The sequence below is a fragment of the Hyla sarda genome, chromosome 8 (assembly GCF_029499605.1).
Source record: "Hyla sarda isolate aHylSar1 chromosome 8, aHylSar1.hap1, whole genome shotgun sequence".
Taxonomy (NCBI): Eukaryota; Metazoa; Chordata; class Amphibia; order Anura; family Hylidae; genus Hyla; species Hyla sarda.
Window position 1 is genome coordinate 225,444,999 of NC_079196.1, and position 20,976 is coordinate 225,465,974.

Consider the following 20,976-nt stretch of genomic DNA (forward strand, 5'->3'; position numbering starts at 1 on the left):
TATCTATTTATAACCGAGATTGCGATCGATGCAAGTACGAGGCTGCGCGCACTAAATATATGTCCCCCAGGGAAAGGTCACAACCCCCCCAGGACAACAGGTTTAACCTCTGCCATGCCAGGTGGCGGCCATGAGTCCGGCGGGAGGATGGGATATTCTGGGAGACAAATGGACGCTAACATGTATACCGCAGTCATCAGTGCATTGTTTCCCAAGCAGTGTGCCTCCAGCTGTTGCAAAACTACAACTCCCAGCATACCCGGACAGCCAACGGCTGTCCGGGTATGCTGGGAGTTGTAGTTTTGGAACAGCTGGAGGCACACTGCTTGGGAAACACTGCATTGGGGTCTTTCCTACAGCGCCACCTGCTGTCCACTGAAATAAAGCTTCTCTCCCGCGCCACCTGCAGGCCACCTATGCTCATCACACCCACTGATGACGATGACTGACGCCCCCATAAGCATTATAACAGATGTTGAACTCAAGATTACAATGCGTCGCCGCCGCCGAGACACAGAAACGGAAATTTGTCACAAAACTTACAAATTTTGGACAATTTTTGCAAAAAAAATATAAAAGATTTTGGAGCCGCCCGAACAGGGACTTGAACCCTGGACCCTCAGATTAAAAGTCTGATGCTCTACCGACTGAGCTATCCGGGCTCCATGGGAAACAGTCATGGGGAGTGTCTTGTGAACCTCCTCACACACTGTAACGAACGCTTCTACAGGATTTAGGATTCCGTATACTAGATACAGATGGGATGACATCATCAGTTACGTCACATGACCCCCGCGCACCCGATCCCATTATATAGCACGTTCCTTAAAGGGGTATTCCAGGCCAAAACTTTTTTTTATATATCAACTGGCTCCGGAAAGTTAAACAGATTTGTAAATGACTTCTATTAAAAAAATCTTAATCCTTCCAATAGTTATTAGCTTCTGAAGTTGAGTTGTTGTTTTCTGTCTAACTGCTCTCTGATGACTCACGTCCCGGGAGCTGTGCAGCTCCTATGGGGATATTTTCCCATTATGCACAGCTCCCGGGACGTGACATCATCATTGAGCAGTTAGACAGAAAACTTCGGAAGCTAATAACTATTGGAAGGATTAAGATTTTTAATAGAAGTAATTTACAAATCTGTTTAACTTTTCGGAGCCGGTTGATGTATAAAAAAAAGTTTTTGCCTGGAATACCCCTTTAAAGGAGAACTCCACCCAAGCTGAACAGCCCTGTAGATAAGCGAGGGGACCCAAATACGCCTCGTTTCAGCGCAGATATCCAATGAAGAGTCAACAAATGGTTAAAATTAGCTTTTTAATATACAAAAAGTATCGAAATTACAAATAAAATACACAAAATGTATAAAAAAAAACACACAGGAGGGGGTGGGGGTCGGACATTTGGGGCCCCGATAATGGAGTGTTACCAACACTGTACACAGGGAAGGGGATGAACACTATACTGCCCCCTACAGGGAGCCAAGGGCACAGGCACTGAAGGCACCAGAGTGATGGGGGGCGATGTTGACACTTTGGGGGGGTTCAGGTCACCGCATCTTGATCTCGCAGCAGATGCAGTTGATGGTGCTGCAGTCCGGAGGCTGATAGACGCAAGCGAAGCCGCACGGGCAACCGGAGACATCGCGGCAGCCGGCGCAACTCTGCGGGCAAAAGAGCTAGACACAAAATGGGAGAATGGTGAGCGCAGCTCTAGAGGTGACTGGAGGATAAGAAATGATGTAACAGCAGAATAGTGAGCGCAGCTCTGGAGGGGACTAGAGTATAAGAAATGATATAACAGCAGAATAGTGAGTGCAGCTCCAGAGGAGACTGGAGGATAAGAAATGATGTAACAGCAGAATAGTGAGCGCAGCTCTGGAGGGGACTAGAGTATAAGAAATGATGTAACAGCAAAACAGTGAGTGCAGCTCCAGAGGAGACTAGAGTATAAGACATGAGGTAACATGAGAATAGGGAGTGCAGCTCTGAAGGGGACTAGAGGATAAGACATATATAACAGCAGAATAGTGAGTGCAGCTCTGGAGAATACAACATGATGCAACAGCAGAATAGTGAGTGCAGCTCTGGAGGTATTGGAGGATAAGACGTGATATAACAGCAAAATAGTGAGTGCAGCTCTGGAGGAGAAGACATGATGCAACAGCAGAATAGTGAGTGCAGCTCTGGAGGTGTCTGGAGGATAAGACTTGATATAACAGCAGAATAGTGAGTGCAGCTCTGCAGGATAAGACATGATGTAACAGCAGAACAGTAAGTGCAGCTCTGGAAGTGAATGGAGAATAAGGCATGATGTAATAGCAGAATAGTGAGTGCAGCTCTGGAGGATAAGACATGATATAACAGCAGAATATTGAGTGCAGCTCTGGAGGATAAGACATGATGTAACAGCAGAACAGTAAGTGCAGCTCTGGAAGTGACTGGAGGATAAGACATGATGTAACAGCAGAATAGCTTTAGGACCAGGCATCCCACTGACTACTGCTTCTACCACTGGCGCCACCCAATGGTCTATGAGCGTCCTGCACCACACTGCATCAATTCTCATAGCTCAGGTTTTACTATTGCACTGGACTCAGCATCACAGCCGGGCACAATGGGCATCACAGCCGGGCACAATCATGTCCTAGGGCCCGGGCACAACCATGTCCTAGGGCACGGGCACAATCATGTCCACGGGCACAATCATGTCCTAGGGCACGGGCACAATCATGTCCACGGGCACAATCCTGTCCTAGGGCACGGGCACAATCCTGTGCTAGGGCACGGGCACAATCATGTCCTAGGGCACGGGCACAATCATGTCCTAGGGCACGGGCACAACCATGTCCTAGGGCACGGGCACAACCATGTCCTAGGGCACAATCCTGTCCTAGGGCACGGGCACAATCATGTCCACGGGCACAATCCTGTCCTAGGGCACGGGCACAATCATGTCCTAGGGCACGGGCACAATCATGTCCTAGGGCACGGGCACAACCATGTCCTAGGGCACGGGCACAATCATGTCCTAGGGCACGGGCACAATCATGTCCTAGGGCACGGGCACAATCATGTCCTAGGGCACGGGCACAATCATGTCCTAGGGCACGGGCACAGTGATGTCCTAAGCACGGGCCCAATCATGTCCTAGGGCACGGGCACAATCATGTCCTAGGGCACGGGCACAATCATGTCCTAGGGCACAGTGATGTCCTAAGCACGGGCACAGTGATGTCCTAGGGCACGGGCACAATCATGTCCTAGGGCACGGGCACAATCATGTCCTAGGGCACGGGCACAATCATGTCCTAGGGCACGGGCACAATCATGTCCTAGGGCACGGGCACAATCATGTCCTAGGGCACGGGCACAATCATGTCCTAGGGCCCGGGCACAATCATGTCCTAGGGCCCGGGCACAGTGATGTCCTAGGGCACGGGCACAGTGATGTCCTAAGCACGGGCACTTACTGGCTTGGAAGGACAGCAGGAATCCATACAGCGGGTCAGCGAGGGAATCTTACAGTCACATGACTGGGCGCAACTCGCACACATATCACAGAAGCCAAAGTCGCCAACCTTCTGCCACCCCATACAGGACGGGCAGCAGCCCCGAGCCTGAAATATAAGGAGAAAGAGTCATTGCAGGAACATATGGAGGTACCACAGACCATACAGAGCGGACTACAAGTCCCAGCATTCATGGTCACTGGAGGGGGAGTGGCCATTGAGGGGGATTCATAAGAATCTGTCATCACTCACCTGCAGACACTGGTGGATCAGGATCAGGATCAGCAGCACGATCAGATACAGGGAGACCGCCAGGAAGATGATGCCCGGCAGAGGGATACTGAGCCCCGGGGCGGCCGCTGTGGAGGACGAGACTGCGGGGAAGGTCAGAGCCTGGAAGAGAGAGCAGAGATAAAGCCATGGAGGAAGAGACAACAGAGAGGAGCGTGACGGAGGAAGAGACAACAGAGAGGAGCGACCGAGGAAGAGACAACAGAGAGGAGCGTGACGGAGGAAGAGACAACAGAGAGGAGCGTGACGGAGGAAGAGACAACAGAGAGGAGCGTGACGGAGGAAGAGACAACAGAGAGGAGCGTGACGGAGGAAGAGACAACAGAGACGAGCGTGACGGAGGAAGAGACAACAGAGACGAGCGTGACGGAGGAAGAGACAACAGAGACGAGCGTGACGGAGGAAGAGACAACAGAGACGAGCGTGACGGAGGAAGAGACAACAGAGAGGAGCGTGACGGAGGAAGAGACAACAGAGAGGAGCGTGACGGAGGAAGAGACAACAGAGAGGAGCGTGACGGAGGAAGAGACAACAGAGAGGAGCGTGACGGAGGAAGAGACAACAGAGAGGAGCGTGACGGAGGAAGAGACAACAGAGAGGAGCGTGACGGAGGAAGAGACAACAGAGAGGAGCGTGACGGAGGAAGAGACAACAGAGAGGAGCACGGGGGAGGAGACAACAGAGAGGAGCGACGGGGGAGGAGACAACAGAGAGGAGCGACGGAGGAAGAGACCACAGAGAGGAGCGACGGAGGAAAAGACCACAGAGAGGAGCGACGGAAAAAGAGACAACAGAGGAGCGTGACGGAAAAAGAGACAACAGAGACGAGCGTGACGGAGGAAGAGACAACAGAGACGAGCGACGGAGGAAGAGACAACAGAGAGGAGCGTGACGGAGGAAGAGACAACAGAGAGGAGCGTGACGGAGGAAGAGACAACAGAGAGGAGCGTGACGGAGGAAGAGACAACAGAGAGGAGCGTGACGGAGGAAGAGACAACAGAGAGGAGCGTGACGGAGGAAGAGACAACAGAGAGGAGCGACGTAGGAAGAGACAACAGAGAGGAGCGACGTAGGAAGAGACAACAGAGAGGAGCGACGGAGGAAGAGACAACAGAGAGGAGCGACGGAGGAAGAGACAACAGAGAGGAGCGTGACGGAGGAAGAGACAACAGAGAGGAGCGTGACGGAGGAAGAGACAACAGAGAGGAGCGTGACGGAGGAAGAGACAACAGAGAGGAGCGACGGAGGAAGAGACAACAGAGACGAGCGTGACGGAGGAAGAGACAACAGAGAGGAGCGACGGAGGAAGAGACAACAGAGAGGAGCGACGGAGGAAGAGACAACAGAGAGGAGCGACGGAGGAAGAGACAACAGAGAGGAGCGACCGAGGAAGAGACAACAGAGAGGAGCGACCGAGGAAGAGACAACAGAGAGGAGCGACCGAGGAAGAGACAACAGAGAGGAGCGACAACAGAGAGGAGCGACGGAGGAAGAGACAACAGAGAGGAGCGACGGAGGAAGAGACAACAGAGAGGAGCGACGGAGGAAGAGACAACAGAGAGGAGCGTGACGGAGGAAGAGACAACAGAGAGGAGCGACGGAGGAAGAGACAACAGAGAGGAGCGACCGAGGAAGAGACAACAGAGAGGAGCGACCGAGGAAGAGACAACAGAGAGGAGCGACCGAGGAAGAGACAACAGAGAGGAGCGACCGAGGAAGAGACAACAGAGAGGAGCGACAACAGAGAGGAGCGACGGAGGAAGAGACAACAGAGAGGAGCGACGGAGGAAGAGACAACAGAGAGGAGCGTGACGGAGGAAGAGACAACAGAGAGGAGCGTGACGGAGGAAGAGACAACAGAGAGGAGCGACGGAGGAAGAGACAACAGAGAGGAGCGACGGAGGAAGAGACAACAGAGAGGAGCGACGGAGGAAGAGACAACAGAGAGGAGCGACGGAGGAAGAGACAACAGAGAGGAGCGACGGAGGAAGAGACAACAGAGAGGAGCACGGGGGAGGAGACAACAGAGAGGAGCGACGGAGGATGAGACAACAGCCGGAGAATGAGACGCGGGTGTAAGTACCGCACCAGTGTGAACAGGACGCCGCACACTCACCGCCATCCGCCCCGCGCTGCCAATCCTATGAGAAGAGATAAGAACAGTCAGTACTGGGGAAACAGCGCCACCTGGGGAGAAAATATCATCAGTTGCTTCACTCACCGCATCACCATGGGAACCGCAGGGGCGTGCCCCAGATAACAATGTAAAATATTACAGTCACCGCCCAATACATAGATTAAACAAATACCGCACAGTGTGAATACCGCACTCTCCATACCAATTTATCTATACATGCTGCCCCATCCCGTGTCCCCACTCATTCACATTATACTGCAGCCATCTTCGGGGGTCACACACACACACCCCGCGCCCCCCGTTTTCTTTCTCTCACCTCCTCCCGGGGCTGCAGCCGCTGCACGGCCCTCAGATCGCGCGAGACTTCATTCCGCGTCCTTCGTTTCCATGGGGACGGAACCGCGCCAAGAGAAAGCTGCTGAGGACTACGGCGGCCGCGAATGGCCAAACCTCCTCCCGCGAAGTCAGCGCTCTGCAGCGTGCAAACCAGGAGGGTAAGGGGTTAAAATAGACTCACCAAAGCAGCGTTTTCCAACCAGGGTGCCTCCAGCTGTTGCCAAATTACAACTCCCAGCATGGCCGGACAGCCGAAGGCTGTCCGGCCATGCTGGGAGTTGTAATTTGGCAACAGCTGGAGGCACCCTGGTTGCGAAACACTGCACTGAGAGGGATCTCTCTGCCAGGATAAGTTGTAAAACTACAACTCCCATCATCCCCAGACAACATGCTGCTACTTATTCTGTACATTAGACCGTGTTCACACAGCGTATTTTGAGCCTCAGTTTTTTTTCTAACATTTTTCTACATGTTTTTCGTATTACAGATAATTTTTGGGGCATTTTATGCAGATCGGGTCTTTGTTCGAAGCATTAACATAAAAATATATGTCCAATTTGACGTACGTTTTTCACATTTTTTGGGAAAGCGCTAAACAGGTCACATGACATTTTACATTTTTCACAACCGCAATTATTTGCATTTTTTTTTTTTCTTTTTTGCACATTTTTATGTTTTACAGGAAAATCAGGTCTTTGCCATCAAATCTCAAGTATTTTGGAGCTTTTACATACAAAACAAACAACAACAGCTCTCCCTTCGGCTGTCCGGGCATGCTGGGAGTTGTAGTTTTGCAACAGTTGGAGACACCCTGGTTGGGAAATAAAGTCTCTGTTGCCCTTAGCAACCAGTCACAATCAGTGGCCTTGGCAGTCGCGTACCGTACCCAGCAGCGTGACATCTGCTGCGGAACACTGAGGGGACACTAATGACTGTGACACAGGGAGATGAGGGGACACTAATGACTGTGACACAAGGAGAGATGAGGGGACACTAATGACTGTGACACAGGGAGATGAGGGGACACTAATGACTGTGACACAGGGAGATGAGGGGACACTAATGACTGTGACACAGGGAAATGAGGGGACACTAATGACTGTGACACAGAGAGATGAGGGGACACTAATGACTGTGACACAGAGAAATGAGGGGACAATAATGACTGTGACACAGAGAGATGAGGGGACACTAATGACTGTGACACAGGGAGATGAGGGGACACTAATGACTGTGACACAGGGAGATGAGGGGATACTAATGACTGTGACACAGGGAGATGAGGGGACCCTAATGACTATGACACAGAGAGATGAGGGGATACTAATGACTGTGACACAGGGAGATGAGGGGATACTAATGACTGTGACACAAGGAGATGAGGGGACACTAATGACTGGCATATGGAGAGATGAGGGGACACTAATGACTGTGACACAGGGAGAGATGAGGGGACACTAATGACTGACACAGAGAGATGAGGGGACACTAATGATTGTGACACAGGGAGAAATAAGGGGATACTAATGACTAACTCAAGGAGAGATGAGGGGACACTAATGACTGACACAAGGAGAGGTGAGGGGACACTAATGACTGTGACACAGGGAGATGAGGGGACACTAATGACTGTGACACAGGGAGATGAGGGGACACTAATGACTGTGACACAGGGAGATGAGGGGACACTAATGACTGACACAAGGAGAGATGAGGGGACACTAATGACTGTGACACAAGGAGAGATAAGCGGACAATAATGACTGTGACACAACGAGAGATGAGGGGACACTAATGACTGTGACACAAGGAGAGATGAGGGGACACTAATGACTGTGACACAGGGAGATGAGGGGACACTAATGACTATGACACAGAGAGATGAGGGGATACTAATGACTGTGACACAAGGAGAGATAAGCGGACAATAATGACTGTGACACAAGGAGAGATGAGGGGACACTAATGACTGTGACACAAGGAGAGATGAGGGGACACTAATGACTGTGACACAAGGAGAGATGAGTGGACACTAATGACTGTGACACAGGGAGATGAGGGGACACTAATGACTGTGACACAAGGAGAGATGAGGGGACACTAATGACTGACACAAGGAGAGATGAGGGGACACTAATGACTGTGACACAAGGAGAGATGAGGGGACACTAATGACTGTGACACAAGGAGAGATGAGGGGACACTAATGACTGTGACACAAGGAGAGATGAGGGGACACTAATGACTGTGACACAGGGAGATGAGGGGACACTAATGACTGTGACACAGGGAGATGAGGGGACACTAATGACTGTGACACAAGGAGAGATGAGGGGACACTAATGACTGTGACACAAGGAGAGATGAGGGGACACTAATGACTGTGACACAGGGAGATGAGGGGACACTAATGACTGTGACACAGGGAGATGAGGGGACACTAATGACTGTGACACAAGGAGAGATGAGGGGACACTAATGACTGTGACACAAGGAGAGATGAGGGGACACTAATGACTGTGACACAAGGAGAGATGAGGGGACACTAATGACTGTGACACAGGGGGAGATGAGGGGACACTAATGACTGTGACACAAGGAGAGATGAGGGGACACTAATGACTGTGACACAAGGAGAGATGAGGGGACACTAATGAAATGAGCAGCAGATTCCCATTGAGATCACATTTCACAGGGAATCTCCGCAGTTCCATCCCGGTCCCTTGGCTCCTTCTCTTTTCTTCTGACAATGGGCGGGGTTTAGATACCGATCCCCCTCCTAACCCCCCTTGTCCCCTGTCCTGTACATCGATGCAGAAGCCGCCTGTCATACCCTGACAGGACTCTAGAGGGCGCTGACGCCTCAGAGAAGATCTCCCGATACCCGCAGTGTCTTTTTCCTGTATCCATCAATAAGTTCTGACGCCCTACAGCCTGGTATCCCGGGCCCTGAGAGACCGGCAGCGCCAAACCTGGAATATTGCGTCTACGGCAAAAATTGTATCCACCAATGAGATTAATTTCTAGGTTTTTTTTATGTCTTTTCGATCCTGGGGCTGATATTTGTTTCTATACATGGGGAAAACATTTTTGGGGCAATTTTTTGGTTAAAAAAAAAAAAATCCAGATGCCAGTGCTGGTCCCTGCCGCGTCCACCACCCCCCCCCCCCCCCTTCCCCGGCGTCTTTCTTTTTCCATTTTGCAAATCAAAACTTCCCTATGCAAAACATTTTGCATTAAACCGCGGCTCCTAAACATTAACCCCTTCCGTCTCTCCGTCCGCTCAGGTCTTGTTTTCCACTTCTCTCTCTCTCCTTTTTTTTTCTGTCCAAACCTAAAAATTGATGACCATCATCTCTGCGCCAATGTCCTGTTCTTTCACACTGCTGGGACCTTTAGTGGTCCTGTTCCCTGACTATAGGGGTATCCTCCTGCTGCTGGGACCTTTAGTGGTCCTGTTCCCTGACTATAGGGGTATCCTCCTGCTGCTGGGACCTTTAGTAGTCCTGTTCCCTGACTATAGGGGTATCCTCCTGCTGGGACCCTTAGTGGTCCTGTTCCCTGATCTTAGGGGTATCCTCCTGCTGCTGGGACCCTTAGTGGTCCTGTTCCCTGATCTTAGGGGTATCCTCCTGCTGCTGGGACTCTTAGTGGTCCTGTCTCCTGACTATAGGGGTATCCTCCTGCTGCTGGGACCTTTAGTGGTCCTGTCTCCTGACTATAGGGGTATCCTCCTGCTGCTGGGATCCTCAGTGGTCCTGTTCCCTGACTATAGGGGTATCCTCCAGCTGCTGGGACCCTTTGTGGTCCTGTTCCCTGACTATAGGGGTATCCTCCTGCTGCTGGGATCCTCAGTGGTCCTGTTCCCTGACTATAGGGGTATCCTCCAGCTGCTGGGACCCTTAGTGGTCCTGTTCCCTGACTATAGGGGTATCCTCCTGCTGCTGGGACCCTTAGTGGTCCTGTTCCCTGACTATAGGGGTATCCTCCAGCTGCTGGGATCCTTAGTGGTCCTGTTCCCTGACTATAGGGGTATCCTCCTGCTGCTGGGATCCTTAGTGGTCCTGTTCCCTGACTATAGGGGTATCCTCCTGCTGCTGGGACTCTCAGTGGTCCTGTTCCCTGACTATAGGGGTATCCTCCAGCTGCTGGGATCCTTAGTGGTCCTGTTCCCTGACTATAGGGGTATCCTCCTGCTGCTGGGACTCTCAGTGGTCCTGTTCCCTGACTATAGGGGTATCCTCCTGCTTCTGGGATCCTTAGTGGTCCTGTTCCCTGACTATAGGGGTATCCTCCAGCTGCTGGGATCCTTAGTGGTCCTGTTCCCTGACTATAGGGGTATCCTCCAGCTGCTGGGATCCTTAGTGGTCCTGTTCCCTGACTATAGGGGTATCCTCCTGCTGCTGGGATCCTCAGTGGTCCTGTTCCCTGACTATAGGGGTATCCTCCTGCTGCTGGGACCCTTAGTGGTCCTGTTCCCTGACTATAGGAGTATCCTCCTGCTGCTGGGACCCTTAGTGGTCCTGTTCCCTGACTATAGGGGTATCCTCCTGCTGCTGGGACCCTTAGTGGTCCTGTTCCCTGACTATAGGGGTATCCTCCAGCTGCTGGGATCCTTAGTGGTCCTGTTCCCTGACTATAGGGGTATCCTCCTGCTGCTGGGACTCTCAGTGGTCCTGTTCCCTGACTATAGGGGTATCCTCCTGCTTCTGGGATCCTTAGTGGTCCTGTTCCCTGACTATAGGGGTATCCTCCAGCTGCTGGGATCCTTAGTGGTCCTGTTCCCTGACTATAGGGGTATCCTCCAGCTGCTGGGATCCTTAGTGGTCCTGTTCCCTGACTATAGGGGTATCCTCCTGCTGCTGGGATCCTCAGTGGTCCTGTTCCCTGACTATAGGGGTATCCTCCTGCTGCTGGGACCCTTAGTGGTCCTGTTCCCTGACTATAGGGGTATCCTCCTGCTGCTGGGACCCTTAGTGGTCCTGTTCCCTGACTATAGGGGTATCCTCCTGCTGCTGGGACCCTTAGTGGTCCTGTTCCCTGACTATAGGGGTATCCTCCTGCTGCTGGGATCCTTAGTGGTCCTGTTCCCTGACTATAGGGGTATCCTCCTGCTGCTGGGACTCTCAGTGGTCCTGTTCCCTGACTATAGGGGTATCCTCCTGCTGCTGGGACTCTCAGTGGTCCTGTTCCCTGACTATAGGGGTATCCTCCTGCTTCTGGGATCCTTAGTGGTCCTGTTCCCTGACTATAGGGGTATCCTCCTGCTTCTGGGATCCTTAGTGGTCCTGTTCCCTGACTATAGGGGTATCCTCCTGCTGCTGGGACTCTCAGTGGTCCTGTTCCCTGACTATAGGGGTATCCTCCTGCTTCTGGGATCCTTAGTGGTCCTGTTCCCTGACTATAGGGGTATCCTCCTGCTGCTGGGATCTGCTGTAATCTGTGGGTTAGGAGGCATCTCATTTTTCTGCAGCGCCCCCACAGGGAAGATAAAGTATTACATGGTGCCCTTTGTAATCTATGGATTGTTTATGTCGGTATTTCACAACCAGGGTACGAAGGCCGAACGCTGTCCGTGCATGCTGGGAGTTGTAGTTTTGCAACAGCTGGAGGTGCCCTGGTTAGGAAACATTGGTTTATGTAATTGATAGATGTCCTGTGGGGGTAAAGGATGTGAGTGCAGGATCCTACATAATCAGCAGGGGCTGCGCACACTTAGAGCCGCATTGTACTGCACATGATGACGGTGGAGTAAGAACAATCCGGGATCAGCGCTTCTTATATCCTCCAACATATAGAAAAATCAATTCATAGGAAACTGCTGGAGGGGGATGGGAGGGGGGGCTGCATCATAGTCAGGGGTCCGGGGAGGAGAGGTGCACACTGACCCCACCAGCAGAATAGTGAGTGCAGCTCTGGAGTATAATACAGGATATAACTCAGGATCAGTACAGGATAAGTAATGTAATGTATGTGCACAGTGATCTCACCAGCAGAATAGTGAGTACAGCTCTGGAGTATAATACAGGATATAACTCAGGATCAGTACAGGATAAGTAATATAATGTATGTACACAGTGACCCCACCAGCAGAATAGTGAGTACAGCTCTGGAGTATAATACAGGATATAACTCAGGATCAGTACAGGATAAGTAATGTAATGTATGTACACAGTGACCTGACCAGCAGAATAGTGAGTACAGCTCTGGGGTATAATACAGGATATAACTCAGGATCAGTACAGGATCAGTAATGTAATGTATGTACACAGTGACCTGACCAGCAGAATAGTGAGTACAGCTCTGGGGTATAATACAGGATATAACTCAGGATCAGTACAGGATCAGTAATGTAATGTATGTACACAGTGACCTCACCAGCAGAATAGTGAGTACAGCTCTGGAGTATAATACAGGATATAACTCAGGATCAGTACAGGATAAGTAATGTAATGTATGTACACAGTGATCCCACCAGCAGAATAGTGAGTGCAGCTCTGCAGTATAATACAGGATATAACTCAGGATCAGGACAGGATAAGTAATATAATGTATAAACACAGTGACCTCACCAGCAGAATAGTGAGTACAGCTCTGGAGTATAATACAGGATATAACTCAGGATCAGTACAGGATAAGTAATGTAATGTATGTACACAGTGATCTCACCAGCAGAATAGTGAGTACAGCTCTGGAGTATAATACAGGATATAACTCAGGATCAGTACAGGATAAGTAATGTAATGTATGTACACAGTGACCTCACAGCAGAATAGTGAGTACAGCTCTGGAGTATAATACAGGATATAACTCAGGATCAGTACAGGATAAGTAATGTAATGTATGTACACAGTGACCTCACCAGCAGAATAGTGAGTACAGCTCTGGGGTATAATACAGGATATAACTCAGGATCAGTACAGGATAAGTCATGTAATGTATGTACACAGTAACCTCCCCAGCAGAATAGTGAGTACAGCTCTGGAGTATAATACAGGATATAACTCAGGATCAGTACAGGATCAGTAATGTAATGTATGTACACAGTGACCTCACCAGCAGAATAGTGAGTACAGCTCTGGAGTATAATACAGGATATAACTCAGGATCAGTACAGGATCAGTAATGTAATGTATGTATACAGTGACCTCACCAGCAGAATAGTGAGTGCAGCTCAGGAGTGTAATACAGGATATAACTCAGGATCAGTACAGGATAAGTAATGTAATGTATGTACACAGTGACCCCACCAGCAGAATAGTGAGTGCAGCTCTGGAGTATAATACAGGATAAGTAATGTATGGCTGGGCACGTATAGCGGTTGGCGGTGGGGTGGCGGCAGCTGTCAGGAGATGAGGTGTGCTTATAATGGGGATTACACCGGAGTCATCTGAAGCGGGATTATCACAGCCCTGTGCGGCGCGGAGCTCTAGACACCAAATCCATGCTGTGCCTTTAAATCCCTCCTCCTGGCAGTGCCTCCCCCCATCCCTGTCCCTGTCACTGACATCCTCTGTCTATGTGCGGGCTGGAGAGCGAGCAGCATCCATCCCTCATCCCTGATCAGCAGGGTACCACCACACATCATCCATCTCCCCCTCCCCTGCCACTCCATGCCCCCCTCCCTGCCTCTCCCCCTCTCCCCATTGTCTCTTTGTCTTCTCCTAGGACTCTGCCCCCTTTTGTCCGTCCGTCTGTGTTGTGCCCCCCTCTCCGGTGTGTGTGTGTGTGAATAGTGTCCCCCCCTGAGCGGTGTCTCTGTGTCTCCCCCTCCCCCACCCCACCCCTTCCCCTTCCCCGTCTCTCGTCTCCATCCTCTATACTGCCGCAATGGTACATGTCCTGGCCGCTGGCAGCCTCTTCTTCCCGGGTCTCTTCCTCCTCTCCAAGGCCGGACTGCGGAGGCTGAGGATTTTCTGTGGGGAGGAATCCAACATCGTCATAGTGTCAGCAAGGTACCCGGGGGGAGGGGAGCCGGGGGGGCACTGATGCTGCACCAGCCTGACGCCGGGCACCGTGTATATATATATATATAGAGAGAGAGAGAGAGAGAGTGTAAACAAACACGGGGGCATATACGGGGCACACACCTATGTATACATTACACTGCCCCGGCAATGCCCCCAGCCTGGTATGGATGACGGCTGCCAAGCCCTGCAAGTATGTGTGTCACTAGAGGAGGACGACGCGTGGTCACAGGAGGTGACACCATAACCCAGCTTGCCTCCATTCTAATGCAAAACTACAACTCCCAGCATGCATGGACAGCCTTCGGCTGTCCAGGCATGCTGGGAGTTGTAGTTTTGCAACAGCTGGAGACTACATTATCTGTACTCAGAGAGTTATCACTGTGTTATCTGTGGTGTTACATAGGACTGCAGGTCACATCTATACATTATCTGTACTCAGAGTTATCACTGTTATCTGTGGTGTTACATAGGACTGCAGGTCACATCTATACATTATCTGTACTCAGAGAGTTATCACTGTGTTATCTGTGGTGTTACATAGGACTGCAGGTCACATCTATACATTATCTGTACTCAGAGAGTTATCACTGTTATCTGTGGTGTTACATAGGACTGCAGGTCACATCTAGTACATTATCTGTACTCAGAGTTATCACTGTTATCTGTGGTGTTACATAGGACTGCAGGTCACATCTATACATTATCTGTACTCAGAGTTATCACTGTTATCTGTGGTGTTACATAGGACTGCAGGTCACATCTATACATTATCTGTACTCAGAGAGTTATCACTGTGTTATCTGTGGTGTTACATAGGACTGCAGGTCACATCTATACATTATCTGTACTCAGAGAGTTATCACTGTTATCTGTGGTGTTACATAGGACTGCAGGTCACATCTAGTACATTATCTGTACTCAGAGTTATCACTGTGTTATCTGTGGTGTTACATAGGACTGCAGGTCACATCTATACATTATCTGTACTCAGAGTTATCACTGTTATCTGTGGTGTTACATAGGACTGCAGGTCACATCTATACATTATCTGTACTCAGAGAGTTATCACTGTGTTATCTGTGGTGTTACATAGGACTGCAGGTCACATCTATACATTATCTGTACTCAGAGTTATCACTGTTATCTGTGGTGTTACATAGGACTGCAGGTCACATCTATACATTATCTGTACTCAGAGAGTTATCACTGTGTTATCTGTGGTGTTACATAGGACTGCAGGTCACATCTATACATTATCTGTACTCAGAGAGTTATCACTGTTATCTGTGGTGTTACATAGGACTGCAGGTCACATCTAGTACATTATCTGTACTCAGAGTTATCACTGTTATCTGTGGTGTTACATAGGACTGCAGGTCACATCTATACATTATCTGTACTCAGAGTTATCACTGTTATCTGTGGTGTTACATAGGACTGCAGGTCACATCTATACATTATCTGTACTCAGAGAGTTATCACTGTGTTATCTGTGGTGTTACATAGGACTGCAGGTCACATCTATACATTATCTGTACTCAGAGAGTTATCACTGTTATCTGTGGTGTTACATAGGACTGCAGGTCACATCTAGTACATTATCTGTACTCAGAGTTATCACTGTGTTATCTGTGGTGTTACATAGGACTGCAGGTCACATCTATACATTATCTGTACTCAGAGTTATCACTGTTATCTGTGGTGTTACATAGGACTGCAGGTCACATCTATACATTATCTGTACTCAGAGAGTTATCACTGTGTTATCTGTGGTGTTACATAGGACTGCAGGTCACATCTATACATTATCTGTACTCAGAGTTATCACTGTTATCTGTGGTGTTACATAGGACTGCAGGTCACATCTATACATTATCTGTACTCAGAGAGTTATCACTGTGTTATCTGTGGTGTTACATAGGACTGCAGGTCACATCTATACATTATCTGTACTCAGAGAGTTATCACTGTTATCTGTGGTGTTACATAGGACTGCAGGTCACATCTATACATTATCTGTACTCAGAGAGTTATCACTGTGTTATCTGTGGTGTTACATAGGACTGCAGGTCTCATCTATACATTATCTGTACTCAGAGTTATCGCTGTGTTATCTGTGTTGTTACATAGGACTGCAGGTCACATCTATACATTATCTGTGCTCAGAGAGTTATCACTGTTATCTGTGGTGTTACATAGGACTGCAGGTTACATCTACTACATTATCTGTACTCAGAGAGTTATCACTGTTATCTGTGGTGTTACATAGGACTGCAGGTTACATCTACTACATTATCTTTTATCTGTGGTGTTACATAGGACTGTAGGTCACATCTATACATTATCTGTACTCAGAGAGTTATCACTGTTATCTGTGGTGTTACATAGGACTGCAGGTCACATCTATACATTATCTGTACTCAGAGAGTTATCACTGTGTTATCTGTGGTGTTACATAGGACTGCAGGTCACATCTATACATTATCTGTACTCAGAGAGTTATCACTGTGTTATCTGTGGTGTTACATAGGACTGCAGGTCACATCTATACATTATCTGTACTCAGAGAGTTATCACTGTGTTATCTGTAGTGTTACATAGGACTGCAGGTCACATCTATACATTATCTGTACTCAGAGAGTTATCACTGTGTTATCTGTGGTGTTACATAGGACTGCAGGTGACATCTATACATTATCTGTACTCAGAGAGTTATCACTGTGTTATCTGTGGTGTTACATAGGACTGCATGTCACATCTATACATTATCTGTACTCAGAGTTATCACTGTTATCTGTGGTGTTACATAGGACTGCAGGTCACATCTATACATTATCTGTACTCAGAGAGTTACCACTGTTATCTGGGGTGTTACATAGGACTGCAGGTCACATCTATACATTATCTGTACTCAGAGAGTTATCACTGTGTTATCTGTGGTGTTACATAGGACTGCAGGTCACATCTATACATTATCTGTACTCAGAGAGTTATCACTGTGTTATCTGTGGTGTTACATAGGACTGCAGGTCACATCTACTACATTATCTGTACTCAGAGAGTTATCACTGTGTTATCTGTGGTGTTACATAGGACTGCAGGTCACATCTATACATTATCTGTACTCAGAGAGTTATCACTGTGTTATCTGTGGTGTTACATAGGACTGCAGGTCACATCTATACATTATCTGTACTCAGAGAGTTATCACTGTGTTATCTGTGGTGTTACATAGGACTGCAGGTCACATCTATACATTATCTGTACTCAGAGAGTTATCATTGTGTTATCTGTGGTGTTACATAGGACTGCAGGTCACATCTATACATTATCTGTACTCAGAGAGTTATCACTGTTATCTGTGGTGTTACATAGGACTGCAGGTCACATCTATACATTATCTGTACTCAGAGAGTTATCACTGTGTTATCTGTGGTGTTACATAGGACTGCAGGTCACATCTATACATTATCTGTACTCAGAGAGTTATCACTGTTATCTGTGGTGTTACATAGGACTGCAGGTCACATCTATACATTATCTGTACTCAGAGAGTTATCACTGTTATCTGTGGTGTTACATGGGACTGCAGGTCACATCTATACATTATCTGTACTCAGAGAGTTATCACTGTTATCTGTGGTGTTACATAGGACTGCAGGTCACATCTATACATTATCTGTACTCAGAGATTTATCACTGTTATCTGTGGTGTTACATAGGACTGCAGGTCACATCTATACATTATCTGTACTCAGAGAGTTATCACGGTGTTATCTGTGGTGTTACATAGGACTGCAGGTCACATCTATACATTATCTGTACTCAGAGAGTTATCACGGTGTTATCTGTGGTGTTACATAGGACTGCAGGTCACATCTACTACATTATCTGTACTCAGAGAGTTATCACTGTGTTATCTGTGGTGTTACATAGGACTGCAGGTCACATCTACTACATTATCTGTACTCAGAGAGTTATCACTGTGTTATCTGGGGTGTTACATAGGACTGCAGGTCACATCTATACATTATCTGTACTCAGAGAGTTATCACTGTTATCTGTGGAGTTACATAGGACTGCAGGTCACATCTACTACATTATCTGTACTCAGAGAGTTATCGCTGTGTTATCTGTGGTGTTACATAGGACTGCAGGTCACATCTATACATTATCTGTACTCAGAGAGTTATCACTGTGTTATCTGTGGTGTTACATAGGACTGCAGGTCACATCTATACATTATCTGTACTCAGAGAGTTATCACTGTTATCTGTGGTGTTACATAGGACTGCAGGTCACATCTATACATTATCTGTACTCAGAGAGTTATCACTGTGTTATCTGTGGTGTTACATAGGACTGCAGGTCACATCTATACATTATCTGTACTCAGAGAGTTATCACGGTGTTATCTGTGGTGTTACATAGGACTGCAGGTCACATCTATACATTATCTGTACTCAGAGAGTTATCACTGTGTTATCTGTGGTGTTACATAGGACTGCAGGTCACATCTATACATTATCTGTACTCAGAGAGTTATCACTGTTATCTGTGGTGTTACATAGGACTGCAGGTCACATCTATACATTATCTGTACTCAGAGAGTTATCACGGTGTTATCTGTGGTGTTACATAGGACTGCAGGTCACATCTACTACATTATCTGTACTCAGAGAGTTATCACTGTGTTATCTGTGGTGTTACATAGGACTGCAGGTCACATCTACTACATTATCTGTACTCAGAGAGTTATCACTGTGTTATCTGGGGTGTTACATAGGACTGCAGGTCACATCTATACATTATCTGTACTCAGAGAGTTATCACTGTTATCTGTGGAGTTACATAGGACTGCAGGTCACATCTACTACATTATCTGTACTCAGAGAGTTATCGCTGTGTTATCTGTGGTGTTACATAGGACTGCAGGTCACATCTATACATTATCTGTACTCAGAGAGTTATCACTGTGTTATCTGTGGTGTTACATAGGACTGCAGGTCACATCTATACATTATCTGTACTCAGAGAGTTATCACTGTTATCTGTGGTGTTACATAGGACTGCAGGTCACATCTACTACATTATCTGTACTCAGAGAGTTATCACTGTGTTATCTGTGGTGTTACATAGGACTGCAGGTCACATCTACTACATTATCTGTACTCAGAGAGTTATCACTGTGTTATCTGGGGTGTTACATAGGACTGCAGGTCACATCTATACATTATCTGTACTCAGAGAGTTATCACTGTTATCTGTGGTGTTACATAGGACTGCAGGTCACATCTACTACATTATCTGTACTCAGAGAGTTATCACTGTTATCTGTGGTGTTACATAGGACTGCAGGTGACATCTATACATTATCTGTACTCAGAGAGTTATCACTGTTATCTGTGGTGTTACATAGGACTGCAGGTTACATCTATACATTATCTGTACTCAGAGAGTTATCACTGTTATCTATGGTGTTACATAGGACTGCAGGTCACATCTATACATTATCTGTACTCAGAGAGTTATCACTGTTATCTGGGGTGTTACATAGGACTGCAGGTCACATCTATACATTATCTGTACTCAGAGAGTTATCACTGTGTTATCTGTGGTGTTACATAGGACTGCAGGTCACATCTATACATTATCTGTACTCAGAGAGTTATCAATGTTATCTGTGGTGTTACATAGGACTGCAGGTCACATCTATACATTATCTGTACTCAGAGGGTTATCACTGTGTTATCTGTGGTGTTACATAGGACTGCAGGTCACATCTATACATTATCTGTACTCAGTTATCACTGTTATCTGTGGTGTTACATAGGACTGCAGGTCACATCTATACATTATCTATACTCAGAGAGTTATCACTGTTATCTGTGGTGTTACATAGGACTGCAGGTCACATCTATACATTATCTGTACTCAGAGAGTTATCACTGTTATCTGTGGTGTTACATAGGACTGCAGGTCACATCTATACATTATCTGTACTCAGAGAGTTATCACTGTTATCTGTGGTGTTACATAGGACTGCAGGTCACATCTACTACATTATCTGTACTCAGAGAGTTATCACTGTGTTATCTGTGGTGTTACATAGGACTGCAGGTCACATCTATACATTATCTGTACTCAGAGAGTTATCACTGTGTTATCTGTGGTGTTACATAGGACTGCAGGTCACATCTACTACATTATCTGTACTCAGAGAGTTATCACTGTGTTATCTGTGGTGTTACATAGGACTGCAGGTCACATCTATACATTATCTGTACTCAGAGAGTTATCACTGTGTTATCTGTGGTGTTACATAGGACTGCAGGTCACATCTATACATTATCTATACTCAGAGAGTTATCACTGTTATCTGTGGTGTTACATAGGACTGCAGGTCACATCTATACATTATCTGTACTCAGAGAGTTATCACTGTGTTATCTGTGGTGTTACATAGGACTGCAGGTCACATCTATACATTATCTGTACTCAGAGAGTTATCAATGTTATCTGTGGTGTTACATAGGACTGCAGGTCACATCTATACATTATCTGTACTCAGAGGGTTATCACTGTGTTATCTGTGGTGTTACATAGGACTGCAGGTCACATCTATACATTATCTGTACTCAGAGAGTTATCACTGTGTTATCTGTAGTGTTACATAGGACTGCAGGTCACATCTATACATTATCTGTACTCAAAGAGTTATCATTGTG

At 47.6% G+C, this 20,976-nt stretch overlaps 2 protein-coding genes and 1 non-coding gene across 8 annotated transcripts in view; 1 reads left to right on the top strand and 2 right to left on the bottom strand.

Annotated features, from left to right (window-relative positions):
* Positions 1-589: 589 nt before the first annotated feature.
* On the bottom strand, positions 590-662 carry TRNAK-UUU (transfer RNA lysine (anticodon UUU)). Its single transcript has one exon. It is a non-coding gene; the product is annotated as a tRNA-Lys (tRNA).
* A 642-nt stretch (positions 663-1,304) lies between these two features.
* LOC130284161 (uncharacterized) lies at positions 1,305-6,391 on the bottom strand. Of its 4 annotated transcripts, none has more exons than XM_056534239.1 (5): positions 6,259-6,391; positions 5,922-5,946; positions 3,767-3,907; positions 3,476-3,622; positions 1,305-1,681 (listed from the first exon to the last, which is right to left on the bottom strand). In XM_056534239.1, exons 2-5 carry the CDS (start codon positions 5,925-5,927, stop codon positions 1,553-1,555), a joined length of 423 nt encoding a protein of 140 aa, XP_056390214.1. In that variant the 5' UTR covers positions 5,928-5,946; positions 6,259-6,391; the 3' UTR covers positions 1,305-1,552. The 4 variants fall into 4 exon arrangements, with proteins under 4 accessions (XP_056390214.1, XP_056390215.1, XP_056390213.1 ...); XM_056534240.1 differs by having other exon boundaries at positions 5,922-5,992; positions 6,259-6,312; XM_056534238.1 differs by having other exon boundaries at positions 5,922-5,948; positions 6,191-6,282.
* The window catches only part of TLCD3B (TLC domain containing 3B), a 64,050-nt gene continuing 49,388 nt past the window's right edge, over positions 6,315-20,976 (top strand). The window contains exon 1 of one of the 3 annotated variants that reach the window (XM_056534243.1): positions 6,315-6,436. In XM_056534243.1, coding sequence (XP_056390218.1) covers positions 6,330-6,436 — 107 coding nt within the window. In that variant the 5' untranslated portion in view covers positions 6,315-6,329. Of the gene's footprint in view, positions 6,437-13,680; positions 14,234-20,976 lie in introns of those variants that run through there. The other 2 variants (XM_056534244.1, XM_056534242.1) reach the window with 2 other exon arrangements.

Excerpts from the sequence above, each read along its gene's own strand:
- LOC130284161 (XM_056534237.1), bottom strand. The coding sequence starts at position 6,142 with ATGGAGAGTGCGGTATTCACACTGTGCGGTATTTGTTTAATCTATGTA. Across the intron at positions 5,947-6,026 it reads GCGGTTCCCATGGTGATGCG|GATTGGCAGCGCGGGGCGGA; the intron begins GTGAGTGAAGCA and ends CTCTTCTCATAG. Across the intron at positions 3,908-5,921 it reads GCAGCGCGGGGCGGATGGCG|GCTCTGACCTTCCCCGCAGT; the intron begins GTGAGTGTGCGG and ends TCTCTCTTCCAG.